The sequence below is a fragment of the Brachyistius frenatus genome, unplaced genomic scaffold, assembly GCF_029030835.1.
Source record: "Brachyistius frenatus isolate BFR_SWC_R1_liver_20210118 unplaced genomic scaffold, ASM2903083v1 Contig_34, whole genome shotgun sequence".
In the NCBI taxonomy this organism is placed as follows: Eukaryota; Metazoa; Chordata; class Actinopteri; family Embiotocidae; genus Brachyistius; species Brachyistius frenatus.
The window spans coordinates 548367-565018 of NW_027210633.1; the positions used below are offsets into that span (position 1 = coordinate 548367).

At 43.4% G+C, this 16652-nt stretch overlaps 2 protein-coding genes across 3 annotated transcripts; both read right to left on the minus strand.

Annotated features, from left to right (window-relative positions):
• Nucleotides 1-598: 598 nt before the first annotated feature.
• zc3h12b (zinc finger CCCH-type containing 12B) lies at nucleotides 599-9572 on the minus strand. Of its 2 annotated transcripts, none has more exons than XM_069700525.1 (6): nucleotides 9489-9572; nucleotides 4023-4814; nucleotides 3766-3905; nucleotides 2958-3192; nucleotides 2504-2610; nucleotides 599-2415 (listed from the first exon to the last, which is right to left on the minus strand). In XM_069700525.1, the coding sequence occupies exons 2-6, from the start codon at nucleotides 4649-4651 to the stop codon at nucleotides 992-994; spliced, it is 2535 nt and encodes an 844-aa protein (XP_069556626.1). In that variant the 5' UTR covers nucleotides 4652-4814; nucleotides 9489-9572; the 3' UTR covers nucleotides 599-991. The 2 variants fall into 2 exon arrangements, with proteins under 2 accessions (XP_069556626.1, XP_069556627.1); XM_069700526.1 differs by lacking the exon at nucleotides 9489-9572 and adding an exon at nucleotides 8977-9175.
• Nucleotides 9573-10203: 631 nt separating this feature from the next.
• LOC138622066 (APC membrane recruitment protein 1-like) lies at nucleotides 10204-16268 on the minus strand. Its single transcript, XM_069700528.1, has 2 exons — nucleotides 15818-16268; nucleotides 10204-15051 (listed from the first exon to the last, which is right to left on the minus strand). Exon 2 carries the CDS (start codon nucleotides 14938-14940, stop codon nucleotides 11839-11841), a length of 3102 nt encoding a protein of 1033 aa, XP_069556629.1. The 5' UTR covers nucleotides 14941-15051; nucleotides 15818-16268; the 3' UTR covers nucleotides 10204-11838.
• Between the last annotated feature and the right edge of the window lie 384 nt (nucleotides 16269-16652).

A 16652-nucleotide genomic window follows, 5' to 3' on the forward strand; every position in this document is an offset into this window, starting at 1 on the left:
AAAAGTGTTTTCCTCTTTAGAGGTAACTCTAAAGATGTTCTCGAGTAATTAACAAACTAGTATGAGCTGCTGGTAGAAGTGCTCTCGTCACTTTGGTCCTGAGTAATAAACCATGCTCACAACCCTGCGTGGCAAATTAGCCGGCTCGGTAGGTAGCTTTAGCAGCCTAGTACATAAATACAAATGGGAGTTTCTTTGTTTGTGCGCTGTTGTTGTTTTTTTTGTTTTTTTTTAAGTGGCAGGTAGATATTTGAGTCTTAATGGCTTTGACATTGTTGCTCTAACTAACAGGATAATTCTAGCAGCAGCTATTGAGTTTGCTCGTTTAAGATTAGCAACAGCACTGTCCTGAAAAGTGAGAGGAAGAAATAAAAAGTGACATAATGAAATGTGACTGGACATATTATATTATATGATTGGGGAAATAACATTGTTTAATAGGGGCAGGCTTTTGGGAAAAAAAAAAAAAAAAAAAAGTCTATTGCGATGAAAATGTATAATGAAAGAGAGGACTGATGAAATAACACTTCCTAAAAATGATTATTATTTCTTACTTTATTAAAAAAAAATATTGTATTAACATATCTTACAAAATAATAATAATAATAATAGGAAAATAATCAGAATTAATTAAAGGGGACATTTTGCAGTTTCATCTTAAATGAACTGTCCTGTGGATCAAATGCTGCTATGCTGCTCCTGCTCAGGAAGTATGAATGTGTTATGAACTAGATTTCTAATAACGTGTTCCCTCATATCAGCTACACCACACTTCATATAAAAACTTCATATATGCTGATTACTTTTATGTCATCTTTGTGATGTAAAATCTGACTGCCAGATCTCCCACCACAGACATTTAAAAATGATTAACTCCTGAGGGCAGATGTTGCACTAGAGCAACATTTAACACGTGCCTTATCTTTGCTATCAAAATCCTTATTTCCCTTATTATAACATCACTGTTTCAATGTTTCAGAAGGTTAATTGCTCAGTGGCAGGACCGCAGTTTTGTAACAATGACAGCGGCGAGTTGTTGTGGGTCTGTCAAATGAGGGTTCTTCTCCATCACTAAGTGGACTATGTACGCAGGAAAGATGTTACAAAGGTTCCTATATGTTTGATACTGGTGGTCTGGGATAACATACCGCTCTTGGTGCTCAGCTGCAGATGGGGTCTCCCATGGCGAGTTCCAGATTTGTTCCATTTTGTCTGGCATGCTGCGGACCATAACCCGCTCGCAACATGGCATCAGGCTGTTACTCAGTGGATACGAATGATATCCAAAGGACTCATTACCACAAGGCAGAGGGTCCCAGCTTGCATGCTGCTCCCGGCACAGTGGAGGTCGCCTCTGTCTCATTGGGTTGCTGTCATATAGCCTCGAATCCGATATGCTGTCCATACGAGTCATACCTAGAGACCGTGTGGGTTGTGAGGACAAAGGTGGGAGGACATTCTGAGTGAGGGGATAGTCTCCAGGACAGCTGGACCTGGCTCCCACTGCAGCATGCTGGATGTGTGGTGCCAGGTGCGACCCAGCCTGCTTCCGGGAGCCTTGCTTGGGCTCCTCTGGTCCGTAACTTTGCACCCTAGTCAGCGCTTCATGACGAAACCCGTGGGAGAAAGCTTGCATCCTACCCTGTGCAGAAGACTGCTGCTGCCCCTTCATGCTCTCCTCGAGGCTACTGTCCACAGAGCTTGGGTACAGGTCCCCGTAAGAGGAGAACGAGTCACTGTTTGAATGGCTGAGGCAGGATTCAGGGCAGTGGCTGGGATTTCTCTGATACACATGCTCGTGCTCCATGCTACAGAAACTGTCGACGTTATGCATGCTGCTCATGCTCATATTTGAAAAATCACTGTGCAGTGAATAATATCCATGGTCGCTAACTGAGTCATACTTTGGGAACTGTTCACTGTATGTGACAGAGGCGCCATGACTATTGGTAACTAAAATAGGAGGATACTGTACACTCGACATGTGCTCCAGAGAACTGTGAGAGAACTGCAAAGAACCTGGCACTGGGCTGCTGGCTGATCGTGTGTTCAAGGCTCCAGCTGCGTGGCTCTTGGCAGGCTGCATGGTGGGCACACTGAGAGCAGACACGAGGGAAGGCACTGAATTTGTCTCAGACTTCCTCACAACGGACAGTGCCTCTGGAAGTTCACAGGCCACGGAGCGAATGCTGGGGTCCGACTGACGTTTGGGTGCCACGCGTTTGGCCTCAGAGTTGCTGTCCCCCTTTACCATCGCTGGACCAATACCATATTTAGCCAAAGCCCCCTCGCTCATTGTTTTCACCGCAGACAGTTTGGCAAAGGCCCGGAGTTCATCAGCCACCGACCGCTGTGGCTGGTTGACACGCTCCGGATGATAGTACTTGCACTTATGTCCGTATGTGCACTTTTTCCCTTTATCAGAGAAAGAGTACATCGTGTCAAGAAAATGAAACACTTAACTCATTCTGAGAGAAAAAGAAACATTTTTCAGGGAACTTACCATAGGGGCAAGGTTGTTTTTTGTGTTCGGGAACAACAGGCCGCTTGCGGAGAAAATTTTCTAAGCTCGGCCCATGTCTTCCCAACGGATCATCAGGTGGCATAAATCTGTTACAAATAGTCATACAAAAATATTCAGGATTAAATGTTAACATAATCTTTCCATCAGAAAGTGTCGTAGCCACAAAAATAAATTAATAACTGGTATTCCTCAATTTTCTGATAATCAAAGATTGTAAAATACTTGTTAAAAAGCATTTTTTATAACTATTTATAACACTAACCAACATGTACATAAATATACTTTATTGTGAATGAGATAGCTTATTTCTAAGTAGGACCATTTCTGCAAAATCCACAGCTACCCTCACGGGGTAAAACAGTCCTGGAGAGCATTTCACAGAGTTTGAGTGCTAGAAAGAAAAAAAGAAAAAAGAAGCATCGTAGTTTCTTACTTGTCATTGACAAACGAGTACATTAGGAGACGCTCCTCTATAAACTTCTTCCACTCTGGCTTCTCGTTTTGTAAGTCCCTGTAGTTGTCATTCGACACAATAATTCCATCAGAATCATAAGCCAGCTTCACTATGAAGCGATCATCATAGCACACCACTCTCCTGCCTTGGACCCTCCGAGATGGGGTGAAAACCAGGATCTTCTCTTTCTCCAGCCTGCGCAATATTTCTTGATCTGAAAGAGAAATACTGAGTGAGTTTTAATGTTGATAAAGAGTTTATTATAATTCCATCTAAAACAGGCATTTATATCATTACATATTTTGTATGGTATTTTAACTGCCTGTCAGCCAGTTTTGATAATATTTGGAACTCCTGTTTTCCACTGGCCACGCGTCCACAACGTGGCGTCTGCGAGCCGGTTATATTTATTGTTATTTCCTACTTTGTTGTGCTGTAGCCTACAAACGAAGTCAATACAGTTAGCTCGTTTTTTTTTGTTTTTTTTGTTAAGAATATACTCACAATTGTTGCCTGTAACCAGGAGGAAAATGCATTTCTTATCCTGTTGGAAAGACCAGGGGGCTAGATGTTGATGTAGTGATGTAACATACCATCAGGAGTCTGCACAGTTCTATTTCAAACACTGACCGGATGCTTTTTTCCATTTCTCTGTCTGACTTCCTGCCCAGACTCCATTACATCTGCTCTGTGCAACCTCGACGTCTGGTGAAATCACAAGCATCGAACGGCCTAAAGCCTAAAGTAATGTAAATGCACAGCAACTGCCTAAAAATAGCCTTAATACCTGTGATGAGGGCGTCAGGCCTCGACTGCTCCTTTCTCCAGGCTGGGACAAACACAGTGATGTCCTTGTGTCCTTTCTCCAGAAACCATTCAACAGCAAGTTGGATGCCACGGCAAGAAAATACCTCTTTGTTTCCATGGCTGAGAAACAAAACAATAATAGTATCAGGTCTACTTAAGCCTCATGGAACAAACTCCATTAAAACAAAGAAGTACACAGACCTATTAAGTGTGAGTGTATGTTCATGAGTCTCTCACCTCATTGCCACATTTGAGCCATCAATGACGATGGGCCTGAGGTTATCAAAGGTATCCACTGGTTCATCTTCCACCGACACCTCCGGACTAACAGTCTCTTTAACACAGGGGGACCGTGATATCGACGTGGCCGCACTGCTGCAAGGCTGACTTTCAGGCTCTACTTTGTTCCCAAGCCGCACTAACTCGGCAAGAACGTCGTTAATAAGTGCAGCGGCCCCCAACTTGTTGAGCACAGTCTCCACCTGCTCCCCCGAATAGCCCAACTTCAGAGCAAACTCCATCTTGGTCTGGTACTCTCTCTCACTGGCAGGCTTGATCCCTGGTACTGTGCTGGCCTCATCCTCACGAACATCTTGCACAGTGCTACTCTGGGAGAAACTGGGCCGGTCAAGGCATGGAGAGCGACAGAGCTGTCGGTGGGGTTTCGTGACAGCCAAGGGCTCCCTCTTCTTACAGCTACTGTTCACCTGGACCTTCTGGTGTTGCTGCTCTTCCGATTCGCTCTCTGAGCTGCTTCCATCCTCAGACTCGTCAGTGGCATGCTGGGCCTCGCTTGAGTCAATGTTCTTCTCCCTGCATGGGCGTTTTTCCATTTTGAGCTTCTCCACCATGGACCATGCTGTCATCACGTTCGTCTTGACACCTCAGATTGCCGCCCCATGCTTCCTCACCTCCACCGCAACCAGGGAATCATACTCGGTGTTGGACTTCAGCACTACAGGCTCTTTGCGTAGGGCCAAAGTAATTCGGTCTCCCCAATGAGAGCAGGCAAAATTAAATTACCTAATCCTGTTAGGGAGCAAAAACACAAATGTCAGTATCAATTAGTATTATTCTGCCAAACCTTTACTTAACCTCACAATAAACCATTCGCGTACATTTTCTGGTGTTCATGTATTTCTTACATTCAAAAGTCTGCTTAGAAAAGCAGTTGAACATGTAGCAAGATAACGGAGTATATTAGAGTGATGCATCCCTGTACAAATACCTGTGAATTCAGAGGTTTGTTTAACGTGCTTCAGAGTCTTCTGCTCCCTCGTCTCCCCACCCTCCCACCCGCAATTGTGGTAGATCAGTATCTTCTCCACTTGCGAGAAACACTGCTATCTGGGGCAAGCCACAAAGTCATTCCGGCAAATGGAACGCATTAGTCACCAGCCCAAACCGCTGACGGTGTTTTGGTGTTTGCAGTTCACGAACTCCCAAATTAATCAGGTCTAGTCTTTTGTTTAGCCAGCTTTGTTTTTAAGTGAAACTGTTTGGTTGAAAAGTGCAACTTCTGCCAAGACCAACAACACTTTTTGTGTCCCTCCTGTTGCACCTACAAACCTTTGATTGATAACAATTCACAACCGATGAAGTGCTTCAAGCTGTAACGAACTGCAGCAAAGCATCTACAGCCGTGTTCAATTTGTAAACGCGTTTGCTCTGTTGTTGGTATGAAACATACAATACCAACAAACCTGTGCAGAATTGTGTACATTTACTAATGGTAGATGTTACAGCAATATGACATAACACACAAATCACATTTCTTCCAACTAACCAAATACATACACACGTTCAAATAACCAACAACAAAAAAAGCACGGTCACTGATTTCCTCCCGCTTGCAGGTACAATGTGGAAAATTAACCCGACCGGTACTGGATTTCTGGGGCTGATCTCAATATTGATATTAGGAAATAAAAAAATTCTGATATTAATACCGCAACTGACATGTGGTCAAACCCTTGTGATAAAGATATGTAATGGATGCAGGATATTTGACAGTATAACGATAATTTAGACTGTCCAAAATGACATCAGTGCATTGAAATGGTGAAGTTCAATGGGAATATAATAATTATATAAAACTATGAATAAGAAAAGCACACAAGTAGAACAGTTAACCCCCCAAAAAAATTAACACCAAGGATATTTTTTGGTATTCTGTGAAAAAAAAAAAAAAAAAAAAAAAAAAGTTTTATCTGACTATGTATACACTGATACTGATATATCTGTGATAGACTGATATCGGCTGATAAAATTAGCCTACCAATGGTTAAAAAAAAATATATAACAGACCACAAAGTCTTTACACTATTTTCCTGTCTCTCACACTTACTGGTTTTGAAATCAAAATCACAGTCTTCTGGCACCAAATGTGTTAATGTACTGCAGAATAAGCCTCGTGACTATGAGAACAAAAGCCTTACTGGTCTCGCAAGCAGCATTTGAGCCAGACACACATGGGGTGAGTACACGAGTTAACATAACCTGAGACAAAGTGTGGGCTGAACAGTATATCCCTGCGCCTCCAGCCCTCTGACAGACAATCTGAACTGAACAGAAATCCAGAGAGACCGACGCCGTTTTATGTTAAAGCACTGCAGGGCTTCAGGGGAGCCTGCGGTACAAACCATGCAACGCCTTTACACAAGGATATTGATAATCCAAATCATGTCTATAGCGGGCGCATTAATGAGCAGACTACACTTTCCCCCAGTCTTGCAGAGAGTGGAATACAGCCTGCTTCGAGCTTCAAGAGGCACAGCCCATGATGTGCGTTGCTTAGCAACACAGCCTTGTCATCAGCTAACTCCTTTTTACCAGTCACGACTAACACAAACACAGCTCATCATCTCTCTTCATGCAGCCAGTAAATGCAGAACACTTACAGCTACACTACAACTCTACACCAAAACTCTTGAGGCAGCACATTTTATAAAAGAAAAAAAATTACATTATTTAGATCTGTCAGTGTTGACTGTTGAAGAAAAAATAAGAAAGGCCAATCTGGATTCCAGTATACGCGTGTTTTAACATGAAACTTGTCTGACTTTCAGCATTGTTTTATATCATTGGCAATCTACAGGCACTGATAATCATGGAAGACACAAGGTTGATCGATATTTTGAAGGTCAATCTAATGGCTCATGTTTTGTGTGGGCTCCCAGGATCAGTGGGCCACACTCTCACAACAGATCACAACTTGTCTGACGGCAATAGAGGACAAAGTAAGGTTTGAATATTCAAACAAATAGCTGAAGAGGGAGTGATGTTGAGACACTGTTGTGGAACTTCTAGGATTAGTGACAGACGCGGTACAAAAGCTCACACAACCCACTGCCATTTAAGATATTTTACTACTACATCAATACATGTTTAAAGGAGCAGAGCTCTTTCAATCCTTTCCCTTCCACCTCCAGATTCACAGCTTCGTCTCAGCAAGGCCTCCGGACTTTCTCTGCATACGCACAGGCTCGTGTAGACCTGTTTCATAGCAACAAGTGAAGCAGGCCTGTGAAGCCATCTTTTACATCGCTGACCCTACATAGTATCCAGCATTAGGCAGGGCTTAACTACAATATAGTCAGTTGTTGTTCCATATTTTACTCGGGTAGTTATATATGTTAAAGTCAAGACTGCCAAATTTTCAGTATGCAAACCACCAGAGTAAGAAAATGACCCAGGACGTGTAATGGTAGCTGTGGTATTTACAAAGGCAAAACATTTGAGTTTGATCTTTCACTTCCTGTTTTTCCATCTAAACACCAGGTGTGAAAACACAAACAGAACAACCAGTCTCCAGTACAATGCATCAAGGTAGCTGTAAAATATGCGTTCAGCCATTAGTCTATGTGAAGACTATCTGGGACACAAAGCGTACATTTTAGTCATGAATATGGTTCCACATAAACAAGGGAAAGTCTTCATAAAACGTCATTAAGGGCACAGAACCAAGAAAAATGTGACCTATTTTTCTTATTGACGTTGATCAGATGATATCTATGCTCCCGTCATCTGACTCATTAGACTGGTGACATCTCTGCCGCCACAGTGTGAAGATTAAATGTTGGCTGATAATTATTACACTACTGCTTAGGAGGGTTTGTTCACTAGTCATCTTACACACCAAACAAAAGGTCACTAAACAGCAATACTTTTTACATGATCCTATTCCAGTGTGTTAAGGCAACACTTCAAAACAAAAGACAGCTGCTTGTCATTGATAAAAGCTGAATTTCTTAATCGTATCGACTAACTTTCAATACATTGCGTATGCTTCATGATGTTTTAGCTGACCGAAACCTGCGGTGTAAGTATCACATTTCTGGCATGCCATGGTCACAGTCAGGCAAGCAGGAAGGAAGGTATCGCATCCGAGTCTTATCGTTCACATTTCTCTTTAAATCACAAATGTGAACAGTGAAGTCCCACTTCTTCAGACTCGCACGCAATCTGGATCATTAGCTCACATCTCGAGTACAGAAAAGGAAGCTGCAACTACTCCACCAATGTGTGTAAATTAATCAATACATATATATATATAATAAAAACATGAATGTAACCCTGGGCAACAACTTGCTTTAAACTTTAAGACACAACTCTCCTCCTTATCTCCAAGTTTACTAACTTCGCAAGAAGTTCGAACCAACTTTGCTCCATTGATGCGAGATCTTAGTTTCATTTTTTTTTTTCCGGTATGTTTGGTGATTTATTTATTTATTCATTTTTACACTGACGTGGACTGAACTTTTAGAGACTTACGCAGTTAATCATGTGTTAAAAGACTGTAACTAGAAGTATTTCAAAGTAAAAATCTGATGAAACTATCACTTGACAGTGAGGATATAACTGAGGATTCAGACAGTTGTTGTTGTTGTTTGTTTTTCTCTTAATAGGAAGCCAACAACATAATTGTGCAATGCACATTAAATCCAAACACCCAATGACAGTGTGACAGTGACCCTCCCGGACCTGCTGGATAAACTTTGATGGACCCTGTTGTTGCATCCATTCAGATAACAAGTTGACACGTCAATCAAAAAAAAAACACATAATAATAATAATAATAATAAAACCCTGAAGTGCTTCGATATCTTTAGCAACAGCAATCACGAGTCGAGAGGGATGAAAAGGGAGGAAAGGGTCAACAATATGACAATACGAGACGTCGCATACTCACAAACCACTTCCCCGAGCAGCGGTGTGACATGACCGCCTCACACGACGTCACCTTCGGGGCTGAATTTGATCAGAGAGCCGCTTTGAGACCTCCGGCCCCCCCCTCCCTCCCCCCCTCCCTGTACGGGCTAGCGAGCTAGTCCAACATTATTGAGGAGAGTCAACATTTTCAGTGACATAAAACTAAACCGGTTGATCGAGTCAAGTCGACGGACCGGAGAGCTGTAAGATAGACCGCTAAAATCACCGAGCTGACGGCAGCAGCCCCGCTAGCACACAGCGGCATCACAGGCTCCCTTCAACGACCTGGTTGCTAACGGCAGCTAGCTCCGGTAGCCGAGCGCGTGCTAACAAATTATTTTTTTTCCCGGAATAAAAAACCAGTAACTTGAGCTGAAGTTGACGTCCGTTTAAAGATCCAGACGTCACCATCCTCTACATATTCTGCACATATATATATATATATGTGTGTGTGTGTCTGTCTCCGCTGACTTGAAGCGGTGCTCCTCTCACCTTGTTGCTGTCATCCTCCTCCTCTCGCCTGTAACACTTGTTTCGCTGCCATCGGCGCTGTCGCAGTTTGGTCCGAGTTTCCAGAAAGCGCGACGGAAACTAGTAAAACCTCAAACTGTGAAAAGACACCGGGGTCAGAAACAACACCGTCACTAACAGGCGCTTTCATCAACGAGCCTATTTTGTGGTGCCTTTTTTTTTTTTTTTTTTGGTGGTTTATATTGATGGTTTTAATAACTGTTAGTGTGACATATCAATACTGATAAAAAAAAAAATAAAAAAAAAAAAAACATTTCCCAGAGTACCAAACAAGAAAGGACAGATTTTGTCTTTACTGCAGTACATTGATTAAGAATAACTTTATTTGGGACACAAATTGGGATGTAATTTATTATAAACTGTGGTAGTGAAATGTGGGATCACTTTTGGGTCCATTGAGTGACTTGCTCCACACTTCAGAGTATTTCCCATGATGTAGCAGACCAGTCACGAGGTCTTAAAATAAATTATATATATATGGTATGTAAGCGTGCTAGTGATTTTTTTTAAATTGTCTTGTTATTGGGCAGCACAAAACATTTTTCTTGGGTGTTTGGGTGAGCTTGTAACCCTAAACTAACACCGATGTGACGTCAGCATGGCAACAGACCCCTAGATGCTGCAATCAACGTCAGCTCCCCCAGAAATAAGTGAAAGAACAAAGAAAATAGAAAAATATGATGTCTTGTCATGTTTTTATTTTTTTTGTGTAAGGCAGTGTTCTACTCTGACAAAACAGTAACAGATGTTCAAGAGGAATCCCCCTAAATTTAACACGAATGTAACTTTGAACGATAAAACAAATTCCAAATTAAAAAGAATATTGACAATTTGTAATAACCGTTCTGAATACATGTTACAGTGTACAAATAGCTGAGAATATAAATACAAATTCTTTGACATTTTTGTTCATTACGCTATAAAAAACTACATCATCTGACAGCTTAACCTCTGACCGAACAAACAATATATTCACAAGAACATCATACAAGGTGAAAATAACAGTTGATCTTTTGACATATTTCAATTAAAATAAGAAAAAAACGACTTGTTTATTCCACACGCTTACAATAATGCAATTACAGAGTCCATCATTTTAGTAAGAATGATTAAACTTCACAGGTGGCGAGGATGTTGGTAAATGGGACAAAAAAAAGGAAAGAAAACACACAAAAAAGCCCGATTTTGTCAGACCAGAAACAGTAAACTCGTTCTTCTATTTGGTTTCTTCTCCCATATTTTTTTTATTTATTTTTTTTTTTTTAGATATTTTACTGCTTCTAAGCCGTTTCTCTTTCATGTCCTGCGTAGAACATTTTCACACATCGTGTATGTGCGTTTGAAATGTGTTACGCAGATAAAATAACTTTGCCTCGCAAAGCTATCTAGAGTATGTAAATAAAAATGTCAGATGAAGTTAAGATGCAAGAACTATCAGTCCATCTGTACATTTTCCTATGTTGCTCGTCCTGTTCTGGGTTGAGGGGAAGAGCCGTTTCATGTTTCTAGATGAAGGCAAAAAATAGTAACAGCTTCATGCATTTCAGATATGAAGGCGTCAAGAGACATGTTTGATATTATGAATTGAGGTTGGGTTTTTTTCCCCCTCCATCTCGGAGTTGTTTTCCGTTTGTTGTTTTCTTGAACCAACCTGGCCTGAAATTCGTTAAATACAATAAAACATTTACAAACACGTAATCTGAGCATCATGACAGGCTAACATAAAAACTACTGGAGCAGAGAGAGGCTGTGAGAAAGCTGTAAGCACAAACATGAGCCGGCATTTAAAGCGTAAGCGTTCGTGTGTTTAGAGGCAAATGGCAAAGTAAGCGAGACTTGGTTAGCGCTGTTTGTCTGTACAATGGAGACCAGCCTGATGAATACACACTGAACAGAGCGTGGCATTACTGCTGAGCCCTGATGACCGAGGCGACGGGCGTGTGTTATAAACATTCTGGTAAAACTCAGCAGCTTAATGAGATGAACCTGTGAGCGTTTCCAATGCAAGTGATACAATGACTCCCTTAAACACCTTCAGTGGACTAACGTCTGTGTAACCTGTGAGAAGTGAGCAACTGCTACTGTGCAAATGCAGAAAAATCGGACTCTCGAGCGTTGCACTCCGTCACACAAGCCACGTTTCGGAATCGTTTCAAAACTCAGCTACACTTCCTGTCGATCACAGTGTACAACTTTTCAAAAGGAAGCAGTTGTGCAGATAAAAACTAAGCAACAATTCCTCCTTTGGATAAACATAAAAGCATTCATTGGCACTTATACATGCGATCCGAACTGCACGACCGAGAGCCTGTCAGTTAAAGGTCGCCTCAGGGAGATTGCTGCAGGCCACCACCACGTCCCTGGGAGCTCTCGGTTCACTGAGGGAGGCCATTCCCTCCGGAGACACACCTGCGTTCGGAGGACTCCCAGTGTGGGACGCACTTTCCCTGCTAGCCGCAGGTCGGCCTTTACCGCACTGAGTATAGGATTGCAAGTTAGTGGCGGCGTTACAGAAGATATTGTCGTCGTCAACGTCATCGGATGCCTCCTCCATCATTCCGGGATAAACAAAGGTGCCATGAGGTAAACAGGAATCTGACTGCAAAGGAAGGAGACACTGTCTGTTGTAAAGCGCCGTACTCTGTGAAATCACATCACAGGACACCCTGTCGGACACATTAGAGCAAAGACGTTGTGATTTACTGTTGGAAAAGTCCCCGCTGGACGAGCTGGAGAATATTTTGTGTTTCACTTGGGTTTGACTGAGACTCTGTACCCTTTCCGTGATTTCCCCATCGGTCAGTGGAAGGCTTAAAGCCATTTCTGATCTTGTTTGCCACGATAAGGCCATAATGCTGTTACTGTCTCTAACCTCTGATGCAGACACGACTACATTCTTTTTATAATATGGGGAAGGATCTCGCTCAGAGTCCTTCTCAGCTTGAGGACACGAAACGATAGCAGCTCTGTTCTCTCTGTGCGCGTCAGGCATCTTCAGTTCAAGGCTCTCCGTGTCCAGAGACCTACTTCTCCTGTCTAGAGACAATGGATTAGGCATGGGCTGACTGACTCTTGTAAGGCCTAAGTGCCGTGGGAGACTAGCAACCGCCCATGTGTTACTAATCAGGTTCTTTTCATACAGATCTAACATTTGATAATCGCACTCGGCGAATGCGTCTTTCTGTAGGTAGCTTTCTTCAAATTCCTGGTAAGGAGACGAGATGTCCTCCTCCAGTTCCATGTGAATCTGCTCATCGTATTCACCCTCATTATGCATGTCCACCACGTCGAACGTGACTATGGTGGGTAAGGCCTCCATATTGGGAGTGAAGGCAGAGTTTGTCTCCAAATCATCCACACTGGTGTGCAAGTTGCTCAGCATTTGAGTGTGTTTGGTGTAGTCCACGAGCGCTTGTGAAAAACAAACAGTTTGTCCATCATCCACGTCAGCGTTGCAGTCTTGAGGCGGAGAGTTGATATTCCTGTACGGTAAAGCCACGGGCTTGTTCTCCTCAAGGTGCTCCTCTTTGGGCTCACAAAACGTCTCAAAGTCGGGGTCAGATGTGCTTCCGAATGACAAGCTGCTCTGCCTTTTCTCACAGTCGGCGTTTGCTGTTCTCTTTTCAGGGGAAGCGAGCACGTTTCCCTTTTCATCAAAGACATCTTGTTTTGTATCAGTCATGTTGACTGACGTCTGCGGCTTTGAATAAAAATTACAGTTTTTATTCACGTCTTGCCGACCGACCGCATTTTGTTCCGATTCCGGGGAATTACTGCAAGCGCTTGGCGTCTCTAGAAAATCGTGAACTTCGTACAGCTCGGCACTTATTTGCAATCGATTCATTTCTGGAACAAAGGCCGAGTCTGACGCGTCAGCCGGCTCATTTAAGTACTCGCACTGCTTTGAACTGGGAAGCTTTGCTTTGTTTTCATAATGTGGACTGATGAGGTTCTCGTCAGGTGCGAAAAGTTCATAGAGGGCGTCGCCGCTGTAACTGTCCCTGGGTAATCTGCCGGTCCTTAATCGGTCTGTTTTTTCTTGCCCTTCCTCCGGCCCCGGGGTCGTTGAATCGTAGTAGCCCTCATCACTGTTTGGAACCGATTCTTGGTGCTCACTCTGAGGAGTTAAGACATCAGCGATTGAAGAGGCGTCCATGCCACTGGCCTGCTGCGTGCTGCTACTGTTCAGCAAGTCCATATTGTGAGAACTTGTCAGCTCACCAGTCATGTCTGTGTGGTCTTGATTGCAAGTGCAGCAGATCTCCTCTGAACCATTATTTCCCCAGAAATCCTGAAGACACGTTTCATCCAGGTCTTCTGGCGAGGCCATTTCTTCACCGCCACCCTGATATGTAAGAAAACAAGAGGCCCTCTTCCCACCGTTTCTGCTCCTCTCTCCAGAAACTGTGCTCTCTGTGATGCTGTCGTCTTCTTGATCTGCAATGATGTCCCCACAGCCGGTGAGGGAATCAAAGCTCTTTAATGACGCCACGTCTCCAAAAATCATGTTCAGCTGATCAGAGGAGCCGGCGGGTGTTTCAGACTTCATCGCCGGCTCAGACATCGTGTGAAGTTTCAGACAAGGCTCGCCGTTTCCTCTCGACTCGGTTGTCACTGCGGCCATCATATCTATTTCCTCCAGCTGATCATCACCCACCCGATCGTCAAGCTCATACTTTGGGATTTCTGTCTCCGCACTCTTCTCCGGCGCCATCGCATCTGCGTCACTACATTCAAGACCAATGGAAATATCACATATAACATCTGCAAAATCAGGCACATCGGGCTCAGACGCCAGGCACTCTGTGACATACTGCTTGGTGTTGTCCTGGACAACAGGCACCGCTTTCTTGCAGTGAGGAGAGCATATTGCAGTCATTTCAGTTTTATCCAAGCCGACATTTCTCTGGTTTCTGTGATGCTTAAAACTGTGAAAAAGACTCCTCAAACCTTTTCTCTGCCGACCGAGAGTCAGTGATTTCTGCTCGGCAGCAGGGTGACTACATTCGTTGAGACAGCCACTGTGCAGCTCTCCAGCGGCGTCGCTCTGGCTGTGGTGCTCAAAGTCTCCAGATGAGGCGTAGCCGCTTCTCAGATTGTCATCATGACTGACCTTACTCAGCCCATCATGTGTTCTGCTTTTGCCGACTCCTTTCTTTGAAGACCACTTGTTCGGGTTTTTACTCCTCCCTCCGAAAAAACTGGGTAAGATACAGATACTTTTGCGAACGCCAAAAAATGTCAGCGCGGTCCTCCTGAATCGTCCAGATTTCTGAGATTTCACCGTCGCGTTCATGGAATGTGGCTGAAGCTCTTCTGTGATGTCATCGCAGCCACACCGGGAAAGTTGTTTGGAGGCCGAGGGGGACTCCTTGCTGTCACTCGGTAGCTTATCTACCTTTTGAGACGCCATGGCTAACACATTTACAAAAGCATGAGGCAGGCGGAGGGCGTAATAGCTGAAGGTTAAAAATCAGCTGATGGGGGGGACTGCAGTGAACTTCTTCTCCATCTGATACAAGCCCTGCATAGAGAGAGTTGAGACCAAAATCAGTGATCGTTTACAATTTTACATCGGCCACATTGACGAGGAAAACACTTTGCACATTTTTGTGGTGGTTTTATCAGCGAGAGGTGAAAACAGGCCGTAACTTTGCTGACATCATTCGAGTTTTGACATCTCCGTGGAATCTTTTTGTTGACGTCATTCCCTGGTCCGTGGGTCTGTTTGTTTTCCCCTGTTTGCACACGTCTTGGTATATGTTGCATTTCTAGATTGGGTGTGTGTTTATATGTTGATGACCAGACGGATAAAATAAACTCAAAATTTCAAAACTCCAACTCCTTCATTGTAGTTTTGACCAGCAAAACTAAACGCCGCTAGTACATGTAACTTGATAGTAAACATATCTAAACTGATCAAAAATGAAAACATACAAAGAAAATAACACTTTATGACCACAATTATACATACAAATGACTGTCTGGATGTTAGTATCCGTGAACATAAACCGTTAAATGACCGGAGCTCGTTGCTCATGGAGAGGTCCAGCTGATAAATCAACAGCTGCGCTGCAGCGGTGGAGTCGAGTCAAAAAAAACAACATCACTGACGTTTTCACTTTAAATAAAAAAAAAAAAAAAAAGGTTTCTTTGCAGAGAAAATAGACGATACACACGAGAGGACTTCCGGAAAGCCCGTAGTTTTCCCACGCAAAGCCAAACTGCGCGCAAACTTTAGCGCGATAACACAACGGAGCCACCCGAGTAATGAAGTAAACAAAACTTACCAGCAGGAGGCAAATTGTGGCCGCACGGAGCTGCAGCTGTGGCTTGTGGTCGACTCGGGCTCGGGAGCAGCTTTACCCAGACGCGGTTTCATTTGTTTCCCCGGCTACCGTCAGCCAGCTAAAGGTTGCTCGCCTGCGACGTTGGCCGCACTCAGCGGCGTGTCCGTGTGCAGCTTGTGGCTGCAAAGCGACGGTCGAGCAGCTGCTGCTGCTGCTGCTGCTGCTAGCAGCGGTGGGTAACGTTGAAGCGCACGGCGGCAGGAACGGACGGGAAATATACGCAGACCGGATTAGTGTGTCGACATTAAGCCACGCATGCCGAATTTACTTCACACGATCACAAACAAACAAACAAAACAAAACAAAACAAAAATCCACAGCATTTTAAATGCTGGATGATGACTTCCTCTCTCGACTTCTTAGGTCATTTTCCCAAATCTCCTTTCCTTACTCTCTCCGGCGCATATTGGTGACGCAACATGTGTGTAACGATTAGCGTAATAATAGAGTATTCAAAAAAAAAATATATATATATATATATATTTATACACACACACACACATTATTTGCACACTAAATAAAATATAGGCGAATTATTTGCATTAATATATTAATTCTAAACAAAGCAACCTATCTATCTGTCTATCTGTCCGTCATCCAAACTGTTTGGTTCCTTGTATTTATATTTGTTCTCAGTAGGAAAGGACACGAATGAGGTGTGGTCTTTTTCATATGGAGCTGGATGGTGTTGGGAATAATTGGACAGATGTTCAACCAAAGTTCAGGTTCCAGTGCTGCCAAAGCATTGCTGTCGGCAACCAAAATGACAAAAGGT